Source organism: Protomyctophum bolini (assembly GCF_963924005.1).
Source record: "Protomyctophum bolini genome assembly, chromosome: 9".
Classification (NCBI taxonomy): domain Eukaryota; kingdom Metazoa; phylum Chordata; class Actinopteri; order Myctophiformes; family Myctophidae; genus Protomyctophum; species Protomyctophum bolini.
Window position 1 is genome coordinate 9445774 of NC_137870.1, and position 15870 is coordinate 9461643.

Consider the following 15870-nt stretch of genomic DNA (forward strand, 5'->3'; position numbering starts at 1 on the left):
AGGTTCTCTTTTTTTTCTCTTTTCATATTTTTTTTTTAAACATTACTCAACTACTGATATAAGTTTCTCACTTGTGTTTTTTGTCTTTTTTATTATTTTTCTTGTAGGATCTGTGAGTCATGTAACGGCCTTTCCTTGTTTTTTTTTCTTTTTAGGAGAGACAGGGGCAGCAAATATATATCTGAAGTCTTTAATTTTTTTTTCTGCAAGCTGCTTTCTCTAAACAAGAAGGCTGTACACATAGCCTTGATGTATGTGATTTAAAAAAAAAAAAAAGAAAAAAACACTATAAGGAAGTCAAGAATTCGTCAGTTGCTGTAGAAGGCATTTTGAATGTTGGGAGACGAAACGTTTGCGCGATCAGGAAAGGTGGAATGACTGCTGGCCCTCGCGGGCTGCGATCAACAGTTTCTCACGCATGATGTCTATGCTGGAATAGTCGGGCAGCTTCAGGTAGTTGACGCACGTCATGACCGAAGGCAGGAAGTCGTCCGGGTTCTCAGTGGACTCGAACGTCTTCCTGACGATGGTGAGAGGCGGGTTCAGACTCCGGAAACCTGGGATAGAAACAGAGCAACACCACGGGTTAAAAAGAATACTTAAAATTGAACACGTCCACCTGATTTCTCATGCATGGTGTGTTTTGGACGTTAAAATCACTTTGCCACTCACTATGCATAGTGCATACCCTCTATTCACACCAATTTGGCGATCACACACACTGTACAATATCAGCCGCCTTCTGGCCATCATGGATTCTAGATGTCATATTAGTCATTAGTCATCTACAATCTTTCAGTGTGACATGGTAAGTGGTAACAGTATCACAGGTAGAGTTCTGGCAGTGTCCAAACATTGCGTTTGTCATTGTGTGGCTGGTGCTACAACACCAGAGAATTATACAAGAGCTAACCTTTACCGGCAGAGCCACTACATACGGTTTGCTGGGCTTCATGCGATAACTGTGTGCAGACAGACATGGCTGTAGATACTAACAGCCCCTTCTTGGGAGAACTGCCATCTCAATGCTGTCCTCTTCAAGCTCAGCCAAGCCCTGAGTTGAAGTCATCTTCCTTTCCTTTTCTCAGGGTAAAACAACGGCCAGCATACTTCGGCTGATGTAGGTTGAGGCCTCCTCATTGCAAAATTTGACAGCCGAATTAATTCGACTGGCACAGTCTGACAGGGCAGATAATCAAGACTTTACCTATTTCCCCTCGTCACAGAGTATGACATGTAATGAATGTGCAAGACATTCATACAGCCTGCACTGCAGGCATATTAATAAGAAAGCACTGCAAACTGAATGCATCTTAACTCATTCGGCAACACGGCGCCATCTGGTGGAGGGCTCGCCCCTAGCGGGGTGGCAGTGGATCAGGGGTAGAGTGACCGGACGGGAACCACAAGGTTCGAACCCGGGCTCCCCCACAGTTAGTGTCGAAGTGTCCTTGAGCAAAACTCTGAACCCCTAATTTGCTCCTGATGTGCAGGTTGGTGCCTTGCATAGTTTCCTCCGGCATCGGTGTGTGAATGGGTGAATGTAATGCACAATCTATGTAAAGCGCCTTGGATAAAGGCGTTATATAAATGCACCATTTACCATTTAGGACTCCGACCGAGTCAGGAAGTAAAAATTAGATGGTCCGGCTACAACCGCAGGGCAAAACCTGTTTTTTTTTGCATTGAACATTACAATTTATATTTCTGTTCATATACAAATAAATCACTGACGCAGTTAATATTTATAAAAATCTTCAGATTGTTCATATAAACATTCATTTAAAAAACGTTCACGGAAACCCTCAGATCTCATAATCTGAACGCTCATTGGGATAGGAGTTCATGACTTTGACATGAAAGCAACAGAAGAAAGAACAGAATAATAGAAGAGAAAAGAGGGTGAGAGCCAAAGCCAATCATTCCACAACATTTCCCTCTATGCGCAAAAGATCTCATCATCGGGTCTCACTTGAATAACATAGTATGAAAGTTGATCGACTCATAGTCAATACCAGAAACATGAGGTTTTTCCGAAACAAATACATTTTAAAATGACATTTTTTAAATTTCGACGTCAGGCCTAAATGGGTGAAGAACCATGCACGAGTGCAGCAAGGAGAAACGCAGTGCAGTGCAGTGCCATTCAGTTCTGGGTACAATTTTGCTTGTCTATTTGGGTACAGGTAGGTCAAATTGGACCCGTGAAGACCTCTAATGTTCCCGTGAAGAAAAGCCATATGATCAAACACTCACCTCCCACAGGCAGTCTGGGGCTTCCCGTCACAAACTGCAGGAAGAGCCTCTGCTGCTCGGCGTCGAAGCTACTCAGCACCTCAAACAGGAAGCGCACGGCACGGCTGCAGACACACGACACATTATTATTTTATTGGTACAAAGGTCATCAATTCAGTCTAGTACTGTATTTGAAGGCCCTAGTAAAAGATACTGGTTCGGTTCAGAATTTATTGTCTCCCGTCTTTCCACAAAATAATAGAAAATGCTCGATAGCGGGCTCAATATGAACCCGGCTCGATAAACCTGATCGCTACAGTGCCTGTTATCAATAAAAATGAATGAATAGGCCTGGAGTGTTTGTTGTTTATAAGGATCCCCATTAGCTTTTGCCTTGACAAAAGCTAGTCTTCCTGGGGTCCGACACAGACAAACATTTAAGGTAGTGTCTGAGGCGTGCGGCTGTCCCACCTGTCATGTGTGTAGCCGTGGTCGGGCCGACAGCACTCCATCAGTGTCTTGACGTCCCACGTCTCTGATTTACTGCCGCACAGCAGCTGGTCCAGCTACAACCAAACAGGAGATTGAACACAGAATCATTAGCTGGTCCAGCTACAACCAAACGCAGGAGATTGAACACAAAATCATTAGATGGTCCGACTACAAACGCAGGGCAAAACCTGTTTTACTTTTGCATTGAACATTAGAACGTTACAATTTGTATTTCTGTTCATATACAAATAAATCACTGACGCAGTTAATATTTATAAAAATCTTCAGATTGTTCATATAAACATTTATCTAAAAAACGTTCACGGAAACCCTCAGATCTCATAATCTGAACGCTCATTGGGATAGGAGTTCATGACTTTGACATGAAAGCAACAGAAAAAAGAACAGAATAATAGAAGAGAAAAGAGGGTGAGAGCCAAAGCCAATCATTCCACAACATTTCCCTCTATGCGCAAAAAGATCTCATCATCGGGTCTCACTTGAATAACATAGTATGAAAGTTGATCGACTCATAGTCAATAGCAGAAACATGAGGTTTTTCCGAAACAAATACATTTTAAAATGACATTTTTTAAATTTCTACGTCAGGCCTAAATGGGTGAAGAACCATGCACGAGTGCAGCAAGGAGAAACGCAGTGCTCACCTCCTCTGGATAGAAATACTGTAGGTGGTGTAGAGGGAAGACCGACTCAAAGCCTTCCCTAAACGACTCAAACTGCCTGGACACGCCTTCGTTCAGGGTCCAGTACACCACCAACTAAAGTAAAATAAAACAAGACAAATTTAACAACATTGAAGATGTCTTGACGAGACGAACACTCCTGAACTTCAGAATATGTGAAGAGTTGAGTGACAGATTTGTAACAGATGCATGCTAAATAAAATCATGACTGAAATCAGATTAGGATTCATGTCAGTCCGAATCTGTGATTTGTGAAACAGCATGAAAGTTTCCTAAACAATGAACTAATATGTAGGACTGAGATGTTTAGGTGTAATCATTCTGTTTTTCTAGATAGAGGCTTTAATTTCATGATATAATTACGGAAGATACTTCTGAACATGCTTTGTATTTCTAGTCTCAAATATTCTTTAATCTTAAAACGGCTATTTATTGAAAATTGCAGATCTACAAGCTTGTAGATCGTCTATTTTCAGTACAAGTGATGCTTCTATGGAAGACATACAGTACTTGGTTGCTGTGGAATCCCAAAGGGAGAACTTTAATCCATGCAGATCATGTACAACACAATACACAGGTATTCCTCCAGGTTGTAGATGGTGACTGAGAACTCTAATCCATGCAGATCATGTACAACACCATACATACCCTGAGGTATTCCTCCAGGTTGTAGATGGTGACGGGGACTAAGAACAGATGTACAACACCATACATACCCTGAGGTATTCCTCCAGGTTGTAGATGGTGACGGGGACGTCCTTGCCCCCTTTCTTCAGCTCGATGTTGGGGAACCCCGGCAGGGTGAAGTCCAGGCCCAGGTCCTCAACGGAGCAGCCGTTCATGTTCAGGCTCTCCAGCGCCTGCTGCAGCGTCTCCCTCGTCTGAGAACACAGAGGGAAGACAGGAGAGAGAGATATGGAGAGATTTAGTAATAAGTCTGTGATTGAACACCTTAAAACGTCCAGATAAGAACAGCTTAAACGTCCAGATAAGAACAGCTTAACAATAAATGTGATGTGAAGGATAGCTGGGGCATAGTAATAAATATGCAATTCCAGACAGCCTTGAGAGAGAAAACATTCAGAAACATAATGAACATGCAGGGACACAACAGAACGCCTAGCCTCTTTAACTAAAACAAAACCACTTAAACGTAAAATAAAGGCCTTTAAATTATCCATTTTATTATTCCGTTACTAGTCTGTCCCAATAGTCCCTTTTCATCACTTAATTTTATTTCCCCTCTCTTGGCCAGCTCTATATTCTCTTTATTCCGCCTACAATGCATTAGTTGTATTCTGACTGCCTGCATCATTTGACATCAACCCGTTTGATGAAGCATATATGGGCATATATGGACCTATTTCCACCGTCACTTCGGAATACTGATGTATCAATTTCAGCCGTTCAAATTCCAAACATGCCCCACTTTAATTACTTCACTCTATCTATATTATTAGCTTAATGACTAATTCATAGTTAACATAAGTATAACTAAATGCCTTTGAAATTAAATTTAAAAATATTACTTCAAGATTCTAATAAAAAAAAATAGCCCTAACCCTAATAATTCAGGATTACACATTTGTATTTTTAAAGCAAAAATTGCAGATCTACAATCTCAAAACACGTCACATTGCAATGCGTTTTGAGCTTGTAGATTACGTTACAGAACGTTACAATTTGTATTTCTGTTCATATACAAATAAATCACTGACGCAGTTAATATTTATTAAAATCTTCAGATTGTTCATATAAACAGTCATCTAAAAAACGTTCACGGAAACCCTCAGATCTCATAATCTGAACGCTCATTGGGATAGGAGTTCATGACTTTGACATGAAAGCAACAGAAAAAAAGAACAGAATAATAGAAGAGAAAAGAGGGTGAGAGCCAAAGTCAATCATTCCACAACATTTCCCTCTATGCGCAAAAGATCTCATCATCGGGTCTCACTTGAATAACAGTATGAAAGTTGATCGACAGCAATGCAAGTTGATCGAAAGTTGATCGACAGCAATGCAATGTGGCCCTCTGGAATGAGTCTGGGAAATATAGAGGCTGTCTCTCTATCATCAAAGTTTGCCCACATTTTGTTCGTTATAAGAAGAAGAAGAAGTGCTACCAAAAATAAAGTGTATTATTACGTTGTGGCTGCACTGTGGTCGCTGAATGTTCTTCACCTGTGTGCGGTCTTGCTCGATGCGTTTCTTCTGGCGTATGATGTCCTCCAGGTGCTGGATGGACTTGGCCACGCCGGGGTCGATGTTGACCAGGTCGTGGGAGCTGATGGAGGACTCGTGCCTCAACATCCACTTGTAGAAGGGCAGCCCCAGGGGCAGGTCCAGCTGAGGGAGGGCAGGCAGGAGAGGAGGTTGTTAAATGCTGAACGTTCACAACTGTTGGATCTGTGCATTGAACATTACAATTTATATTTCTGTTCATATACAAATAAATCACTGACGCAGTTAATATTTATAAAAATCTTCAGATTGTGCATATAAACATTCATCTAAAAAACGTTAACGGAAACCCTCAGATCTCATAATCTGAACGCTCATTGGGATAGGAGTTCATGACTTTGACATGAAAGCAACAGAAGAAAGAACAGAATAATAGAAGAGAAAAGAGGGAGAGCGCCAAAGCCAATCATTCCACAACATTTCCCTCTATGCGCAAAAGATCTCATCATCGGGTCTCACTTGAATAACATAGTATGAAAGTTGATCGACTCATAGTCAATAGCAGAAACATGAGGTTTTTCCGAAACAAATACATTTTAAAATGACATACAAAAACATTTAGCAGACTCTTAAATTAATCCAGAGATTAACAGTAAACAAAAAAAACATGGCAATACATCAAAATAGTCATCATGAATCATACTTCAGCTACGAATCCAACAGTGGAATATCTATAATGAAACTTTGTGAATACCCTATTATATAGAGTGCTAAGTCTACATAAAATGCTATCCAAGTTACATACATTTAGCCTCTGCATACACACTTTAACATATTAGTGCATTCATTCAGTAATTTCAGTCATCGGTCAAATTAATTCATGAATAATGACTGAATGAATTTGATCTATTGACATTTCTGATGATACCACTCTCACACACTGTTCTCAAATCTGTCGAACAGCACCTGATAACGGCATGTAGTCTCACCATGACTGGAATCATTATTGTACCGATCCATTAATCACGATAGATGTTGAATACTAGAAATGACACTATTCATTCTCTGAGTAAACCTAAAGCAAGGCCCAGGAAAGTTTCCTGTTGTCCCAAGCGTTCCACTGGGACAACAGCAATTATCTACGTTTTCAGAAAATACTCCTGGTGTATATTCAAGAGCAGAAAACAAGTGTCTCTGGACGTTCCAGCCCTTCCAGACAACTTAAGTACAGACCATAAAAAAAGAATTAAATAGAATAAAAACGTAATTACTAGTCTGAAGTCCATAATGGCTTTGGCCATCAGCTTTCCCAAGAAGCGGAACTTCATTTTGATTTTGGCGATGTGTGCTGGCTTGGTCGTCCTGCCAAAGGGAACCGCAAACAGTCCCCTGCTGCTGAACATGTACTTGGTCGACTCTTGGCTTCCTGTAGAGGCAGAGTCAACAACACTGGGAGTTATTCAGGGGAAATACTGACGGGTTTGGTCAAGCATATCAAGAAAATAGACCATATACCAACAGGCACCGAACAGATTTAACAAGTATTAAGATGCTTCACACAAACATATTTTTAGGTAGGACAAAATCTTCAAGTCAGCAATGTAGTCTGCGAGTCGCTAGCCTCGGAAACCCAGACGCTTTTATTTCCAGGGAGAAAAAAAAAGTCTGGGTCCGAGTCCACTTCAATTCGGCATAGAGTAGCGCAAACATCGCTCACTCTCTGCTGATTTCTGATCGTCTGCACCTTTGTTAAATTGACACACGTACACACACACACACACACACACACTCCTCTCTCTCGCTCTAAGTAATTAGTCTCATTTCACGCAGCTGTACATAGTTTCTCCCTGCCTATGCCATAAAAAGCATAGGTGAGTTCCAGGCCAGCGAGTCGCAGACTACATTGCGTGTTTAGCTAGAAATAGCTGTCGCAGCGACAGCTATTTCTAGCTAAACACGCAGTATTTGAGTGCGTGTTCAACCTCAAGTTGAGTACAGACTAACATGGTACCTTTAGGGTGGGGCAGGGTGACCTCTTCGCCCCTCCACAGCCCCAGGTCGGCCCGTTGGAGCTCCTGAGACACCAGAGCATAGAACTCCAGAGTGGGGCCCAGGCCTGTGCCCACCTAAGATACAATAATGGAATGAGTGAAAACGGGGTCGACATCTTTCCTACGATATGGAAATCTATGACTGTTATTACTACATGGGCGACATCCAAAATGATCACATACTCTGCATTCATTTGCAGTGGGGGAGGAGAGTGATACAGGGACACCATTGATTCATTTAAAACGTAATCAATAGCATAATCGCTAAAAAAAAGAATAGATGGTTGCGTCGCCAATATTCACATACAAAACACAAATCAGTACCTCATTCTCATACTGGATTTCCAGCATGGCCCGAGAGCTGCCAAGGTCTTGCATGACAGACTCTGCCTGTTTTAGCAGCTCTTCACGGTTTATCGTCCTCTGTTAAGAACACAAAACCACACAATGAAACAAGTGAATACAGACAATAAGGTGGAAAATACTCAAGTTTTCAACTTGAGTAAAAAAATAATAATTGCCATATAACTTTCCACTGATCCTTGATATCCTGATTATGAGAGACCTAAGCTAATATGACATAGACAGACATATCCTGGCTATCATGCCGGTTTCCGTGGAAGTTCAGTTTTCACGGCAAACCAGTGTAGTGTCGTTAAAATGCATTCATTGAAATAAGTTTCCAGCCTCAAAATGTTATCTGTGGGTTCCTTTTTACCTCGAGAAGAAGTCCTAATCATCTAACAGCTAAAGCGTGGCAGGAAAACAAGGAAAAACGCATTTTTTCAGGCATCTAGCAGACAATGGAGGACAAACGTTAACCTTTTTCCGGTCAAGACGTGGCGCCACTCGGCTGTCCTGAGAGTCTGATTGGTTGATCTCGGGGTTAGTGTCGAGGAGGCGTTGCATGGCTCTGTCGCGGTCGAAGGCCGTCACGTAGAACAACATCTGCCGCGTGTCGAAGGGGAAGAAGAACGGGCTGGAGAGGTGGAGGGAGAACAAATGACACATTAATGAAGGAACAACTGTAGGGAGGCAACTAATTGATTATAAAAAAAAATTAAATAATCGATCAACTGCCAAAACGATGCATTGTGAGCAGCAGCACTACTTATTTTTGTCGACTATAAACAATTTTGATTTAGAATGTTTTTGTGTCAAAATCACTCACGTGTGTGAAGTGAGGGGCGCTCTTATCATACAACATCAGGGTTCCCCAATTAGTTTTCCTCAAGAGCCATATTTTGACGTAAGGAGCAGTATGGGTAGTGTAGTGTTTTACCAGGTCTTCCCCAGCTCTATGAGCCAGGTGGAGAGGTTTCACAAGGTGCAGTATGGGTAGTGTAGTGTTTTACCAGGTCTTTCCCAGCTCTATGAGCCAGGTGGGGATGTTTAACAAGGTGCAGTATGGGTAGTGTAGTGTTTAAGCAGGTCTTTCCCAGCTCTATGAGCCAGGTGGGGATGTTTAACAAGGTGCATTATGGGTAGTGTAGTGTTTTACCAGGTCTTTCCCAGCTCTATGAGCCAGGTGGGGATGTTTCCCGTCATGATGACCAGTGGGTCCTGTAGCTGGCGGTTGGCCTTGGCCGTCAGCTTACTGTTGATGAACTCATTAGTGGGGATGATCTCCTTACACACAGCATTCTGCAACAAAACACCGCCACAACGGTTACAACGAATTAGTACACTGGTTAACGCAGTGTGCGTCTCAAAGTACTAGGTATGCATGAAGGTCACAGACACCCCCCCCATGAGTCATGACGGGTCTATTTGTACACACTCTGATTTACAGACTTGTAAGGGTATAGCTGGTAACCCCGTCAAGGATTTATAATATACAGTACACTAAATATATACACAAACGCACATATACAGAAGCAGGCAGGTGACCCCGTATTTAAACTACTCAAGCTCAGCTAAAACCATTTTCATATACATTTGGATACGTTATTCGTCAAATTCAGCTTTAACAGACATTATGGCAGACACTAACAGCATTTTTTTTTTTAAACATAAAAAGTGTCCTCTTTCCAAGAGTGTAAAAGATAAATATTAAGACGTACATCATACAAGTAGAACCAGTATCTACTGATGGAGTGCAGGACCCTGAGCAGCAGGTTGACCTCTAAAGAGGGGTCGTCGAAGGTTATGGTCTCTGGTGGCTCCGAAATGAGGTATGTCTCTAGAGGATTGGCGACACTGGGACACACGCCGTCTGGAAGGAGGGACAAAGGATCATTTAGACTCATCCAGACAGGTTAATATGTGAAGAATAAGAATGTAGAATGGAGGTCTATTATCGATCAATTAACCGATCCATAAGGTTATCAATGAATTAATTGGTTAGTGGATAAGTGGCGTTTAAAAACTATACTAATACTGTCTAACAAAACTCTACATGTTGCTGATATACAGAAAGAATACAAAAGGCATACTATATTTGAGATACAGGGCCAGGCAATGGTAGCTTTGTATGAGGAATAAAATGTCTGTCACGTCACATGCAAAAGCAGAGATGTTTCTGTGGCTACCACGGTGTGTGTGTGGGGGGGGGGGGGGCTACATGTGCTAACTACATGTGCATTCCTTGGCCACGCAGACAGCATTACATTCAACTGTTACGTTTAACGGCGACTAACGATTAACTTTTAACATCCCCTGAAGACTTAGTTATCTCCCTTTAGAAAAGATCATGTAATGGGTCCGAATTCATGGACTTATGCAAGGTCAAGCGGCGATAAACCCAGAGTATAAAGAAGGATAGAGACCGAACTGGAGCGTTAGCCCCGCCCCACGCTACTCATTTCAGTGGAAGTTGCTCAGTGGCGTTTTGAAGCACCCGGAAGACTTCCGGAAGTACAGTGGCTAGAGCGAGCGGAAGTTTAGCCTAGCCCTAGCTCCGGACCTCAATTTTGAGGACCGGGCTTTTCACGCGACGTCATGAACGTCCGTCCACTTCCATTAAGTGCTGCAATTCCACATTTCACCAGTAGGTAGTGGCATCTTCAACGTTGGATAGCCTTACTGGGGGCTTTGATAAACCAGGTAATAGTGGAGGAAATTCACCAGCAGCTATAGTTCAATGTTTTTAGTCTGTAAATACATTACAACAAAATTAACTGGTGGAGTGCATTTCCTGGAACCATTAGTGAGGTTCTCTTACCGTGCCACAGCTCATCCTGTTTCTTGGCGTTGCGAGGCGAGGTCTTGGTGGGGGCAGTCTGTGCTCTGCCTCTCTTTCCTCCCACAGCATCTTTGCTGCCGTCCTCGTCTTCTCTCACAGGCTTATACCTGGCAGGGGAGATGGAATGGAAATAATGTAATACAGACTGTGGAAACATAATGCTAATACAGACTGTGGAAACATAATGCTATTATTATGCCATTGATTATTGTGTCCATTTAATCCTGGCTGTGACGGCAATCAGAGTTCCTAAACATTCATACTCAATAATATGAACTTGATGGACCCCCAAAAATGTATGCATTTGTAAAATGATGTATTTGGCTGCCAAACCCCATCTGAAAATGTTATGTACCAGGCCCCCCCAGAAGCAAAGATTTGAGTTAAAAAAGTTTGCTGTGTGAAAGAATAGATCTAAAGACTTCAAGATTAAAAGAAAAAAAAAAAAAACTACAAGCTCGTAGCAAGGCACTCTGTGCCACACCAAGAGCTTGTGGATCTGCAATTTCTCAACAGCTAAAGTTTAAATGCATGATGGTCTTAATGTGTATATTAAGAGCTCCAACCAGAGCGCCACAGTTACCATATGGTGTGTGTTTTGGTCCAGATGCCAGCTCTTCCGAGGGGGTTGGCCTCGTCGTCCGTGGACTCCCTCTCCTCCTCGGCCTGCAGGCTGAACTGTCTCACGGCCTGGTACACGGTCATGTTGTACGGCAGCAGGTGGTCCCCGATGTAGAACTGTAACCTGTGGCGCACGCTGCCCGAGTTCAGGAACTGGGCCGCCTGCGTGGGAGAACGGTACAATGGATTTAAGTTTGGAAATGATGTTCTAGAGCAGTCCGTTTTCAACCCTTTTCATATCAATGTCCATTATTTATTCGGCATCTTTTTGAGCCACGGAACCACCATTTGATGAGATTTAGCATCTCCCAGACACAAAACTTAAGAATATTTTGTTGTGGTTACGATAATATTTTGTCCACAATTTCATGCTGTATTGATGCGAGTACCATTAGGAGATAACAGGCCGAGAATAACAATTCTTCTACATTCTCTAATTGTGTAGTCTTCTTATAAAGGTAATGCAGATGTTTAACAATAACTTAACTCTTGAGAGCGTAAAATGAAAACCAAATGAACCCGTATGGGTCCATTTGGTTAAAGATCTATAAGGGTCCATTTCGTTACCAACACTCGCTTGGGATGTTAGCCATTGTGGTTGAAATCCACAAAAGAACCCTTCTGTTCTCAGTTTAGAGTGACTGTCAGCAGTTCTCACATTGGATGCATTGCACATATTAGTCCTAGAAGTGCTTGGTTCCAATATAGGACACACTAGTCTACAAAAAGCTGCCACGGAATTAAAACCTTAAGAAGAGGAACGTTTATCTTAAATTTCACTCTTTTTAAAATAATCTAATGTCTTTCCTCTGAAACCGTAGCTGATAGCTAGGAAACCACAAAGCAGTGGTACATTTCCTTAGTTACGATAACCTTTGTTATGTTTTCTTTTAAAACTCAGTTTGTCAGCTCATGGCAGACACACAAATGTTCGGAAGGATTACACCATTTTGCAAATGTCTACAAAACTGGGATAATGCAAATTAAGACATGAAATCACCTTGCAAAGTCAGGTGAATACAGTACCATACTAAACAAAACCAAAAAGAATGCAACCAAATCGAGTACTTTGTACAAGCCACGTGACAAACTGAGAAAGTTGCTAAGTGGAAGAGCTCTGGTTCTTGTCGTTTTGAGACATTCACTAAAGTGTGCGTTTGTAGGAGAGAACACTATTCACACCATTCATACTACAGCATCACACAAAAGCATATAAAGTAGCAAATCAACACACTCGAAATGCAGCGCAAGAAAAGGGACACGTTTTGAGCTTGTACCCGGCAGCGACAATCCTCTGTTGAGGTTAAGTAAAGGCACACACCAGTGACTCATCTATCTCGTCGTCTGAACCGTCGTCATCACTGTCTTCATCCTCCTCTCTGATTCGCCCATAACCTGTACAGAATAATAAGACCTCATGCTGGCATCATTCATAATCTGTACCGAATATAGACTTCATGTGAGCATCATTCATAAATAACTGAAACTAGATCAACTTGTAGTAATCGTGACGGGTCTATTTGTGTGATCTCGAAAACACTGAATTAATGGATGTCTGACAACTGAATGCTCTCGCGGCACTCGCGTACTCACCTCGTACAACCAGATATCTTTCGATAGCCTGCACCAAGGCCAGGGGGTCGATCTTCACTGGACCGCCCTTCCATTGCTTCACATTAGTGCAGTCTGGGTGTCTTTGTAGCTGACACTTCAGTTGATGAGTGTTGAAGAACTTCAGTGCCTGAGAGCCTCTGCAAATGGAGACACAAAGCATGGGTATTATTAGTTGACGGCCCTCTGTGTCGAGTCTCCTTTTTTAAGTCTGGCAACACAACACCACACAGGTCAACTGCTAACTGCTTGTATGTAACCCCATACTTGGCTACGACATTTAGTGAGACATACCCTAAACACAAGAATATAATAATAATAATAATATCTGGGATTTATATAGTATATTTATATATACTCAAAGACACTGGCCGAGAGGACAGAATATAGAAAAGGACAACTTTATTTGGGTCTGATGAAGAAAAAGTGTATATGGATAAATAAATACAAAATAAGAATACGTAAAAAGGACCACTTCACCACTTTTCAACCTATCTTCGTCAAAGTTGCAATGCGAAAATGGAAGCCATCGTTTTTGTAAACAAATCTTGTTTAAAAAATAATCTGCCTAGTGATTCTAAACTGCCCACAGCCCTCCTATGAGACACAGACTGAGTAGGAAAAAATCGTGCCATTTTATCATGATTATTAGTGAGGACCTATTATATGAAGATTATGGTTGAAAAATGGTGAAGTGTTCCTTTAACAGACGTGATACAGTGACTGGACAATTGGGGGAAAAAAACCCAAAAAACAACCATACCTGCTCCCATTTCCATTTCCACTGGGAAAGTCGTGCACTTTAACGGGGAACTGCTCCATTTGGCTCAGACAATTGTTCATTTTGTGCACCAGGGACAGGAGGGGCCCGTTTTCTGATGGGTCCAGTCGGCCTGCAGGGTCCATTCCTGGAACCTGGGAGCCATATGACAAAACACAGGGACATTTAAACACTCAGATAGAGGTATTAAACCAAGGTTAAACAAAAGCATACAAATTAAAAACACAAACAAAGTAAAGTAATTCAGAGGACAATGGGTATGTTTTTACATCTCAGTAACTCAGTTTAAATCTTCCTAAACCAGTGGTCCTTAAGGGGGTTCCAGGTGGTCCGCAGCTAAATGATGGTAGTGTGTAACCAAATGGACCCTTATAGATCTTTAACTCGAGGGCATAAAATGAAACCAAATGGGACCCGTATGGGTCCATTCAATTATTATTGTTAAACATCTGCATATACTACATTTACAAGAAGTCTACAAGTCCACAATTTGAGAATGTAGAAGAATTGTTCTTTTGATCGTTGTCTCATTGAGAACAAAATCTTATCAAACGATAAAAAAATATGCTTTAGTTTTTGGGTCCGTAAGGCTAAATCTCATCATCAATGGTCGTCCGTGGCTCAAATGCAGAGTAAATAATAGACCTCGGTATGAAAAGCGTTGAAAACCACAGTCACAATGGAGGTTTCACTCACCGGACATCCATCTCTCACCGGGCAGCCAAAGAAGACGTGCAGGAATCTCTTGAGCCGCACGTCTCGACTGATCACATCCCGGTCGCAGTTGGAGGTTAGATAGAGCAGCATCTGTTTGACCAGCCCACTGTGCTGGATCTCAAATGACGACACGTCGGAATCTGCCACAATACTGCAGATCTCCACCAGACACTCCACGCCGCCGTCAACCTGGGACGTAGGAGAAAGCCACAGGAGGTCATGGAAAAGCAGATATACATAGATTAACCCCTTTTGGTGCTAGCATTATGCTATTGAAAAATAGCAGATCTACAAGCGCCACGAGCTTGTAGGTCTGCTATTTTAGAAAAATCGAAGAACCACTGACATAGAAACCTAGCTTTTTCAGAAAACTGTCAGGATTTAGAAGACATTTTTAGAATCTGATCCGAGGTCAAAGCTAAATAAAATCTCACGACTGAAACAGTGTGCCTCCACACGACTAGGGCCGTTTACTAAACAATTCACACGTCAATTATAATGCTTTAGTCATATTGTTCCTGCCGTTACATACTGATATTTATAATATATGAAATATCTGAGCCCGTAGCGTTTTATGGAATTGTAGACGCATTCTGCACATAATGCTAGTTTGACCACTCGAAATTCTCCAATCTTAAGCAAAAGTAATAGAGGAACTAAGATGAATTTAAGAGCCAACTAGTGCTGCATGATTCTTGCTCACATTTAGAAATGAGATGTCATTAATCTACAGTAGATAGATATTTTTTCCGATTCATTGTGCAGCACCAACCTGTAAGTGTAGCTGCTCCGTGGCAGTGCACAGTCTCTGGAGTACATTCAGTGCAGGGTTGCTGCAGTCCACGCTCTCAGAGTTGAAGTAACGCTCTACAAACTTACTGGCCTGCTCTTTGATCCAGGCCTTGATTTTGTCCCTGAAAATGGTCAAATCAACAATGGTCACAATTAACAATAGTCAGTGGCTGATCACTGGCACAGACATTCACTATTGCATGGATTAAAGCTACATTAAAATCTCACGACTGAGAAAATGTTGGTAGGCCAAGTCTGGTCATTTGTGAAACGGCGTGAAAGACTCGAGCCACCACACACACACACACACACTAGCGTCGTGTGTCCTACATACACTTAATATTTATAATGTTTTGGTAGCCATACAGCGAACCAGTTGAAGAAACTGCAGAGCCAACTATTTTTCCAGGACCCCTTGATAAAACCTTTTCCAGGACTGGAAAAGGTTTTTTTTTTTCTAATTCCAATATATGTCCAGGAATTTCATGGACCATGTTG

At 41.9% G+C, this 15870-nt stretch overlaps 1 protein-coding gene across 5 annotated transcripts in view; it reads right to left on the reverse strand.

Annotated features, from left to right (window-relative positions):
- Positions 1-265: 265 nt before the first annotated feature.
- Positions 266-15870, reverse strand: part of trip12 (thyroid hormone receptor interactor 12) — a 47968-nt gene continuing 32363 nt past the window's right edge. For 3 of the 5 annotated variants that reach the window (XM_080772329.1, XM_080772328.1, XM_080772330.1), the window contains 19 exons: positions 15353-15494; positions 14560-14769; positions 13846-13997; positions 13065-13222; positions 12793-12866; positions 11434-11633; positions 10830-10957; positions 9730-9881; positions 9168-9310; positions 8489-8645; positions 7991-8089; positions 7627-7741; positions 6887-7041; positions 5580-5780; positions 4148-4312; positions 3393-3506; positions 2707-2801; positions 2257-2360; positions 266-557 (listed from right to left, as the gene is read on the reverse strand). In XM_080772329.1, coding sequence (XP_080628455.1) covers positions 361-557; positions 2257-2360; positions 2707-2801; positions 3393-3506; positions 4148-4312; positions 5580-5780; positions 6887-7041; positions 7627-7741; positions 7991-8089; positions 8489-8645; positions 9168-9310; positions 9730-9881; positions 10830-10957; positions 11434-11633; positions 12793-12866; positions 13065-13222; positions 13846-13997; positions 14560-14769; positions 15353-15494 — 2761 coding nt within the window. In that variant the 3' untranslated portion in view covers positions 266-360. The remainder of the gene's footprint in view (positions 558-2256; positions 2361-2706; positions 2802-3392; positions 3507-4147; positions 4313-5579; positions 5781-6886; positions 7042-7626; positions 7742-7990; positions 8090-8488; positions 8646-9167; positions 9311-9729; positions 9882-10829; positions 10958-11433; positions 11634-12792; positions 12867-13064; positions 13223-13845; positions 13998-14559; positions 14770-15352; positions 15495-15870) is intronic. The other 2 variants (XM_080772332.1, XM_080772331.1) reach the window with 1 other exon arrangement.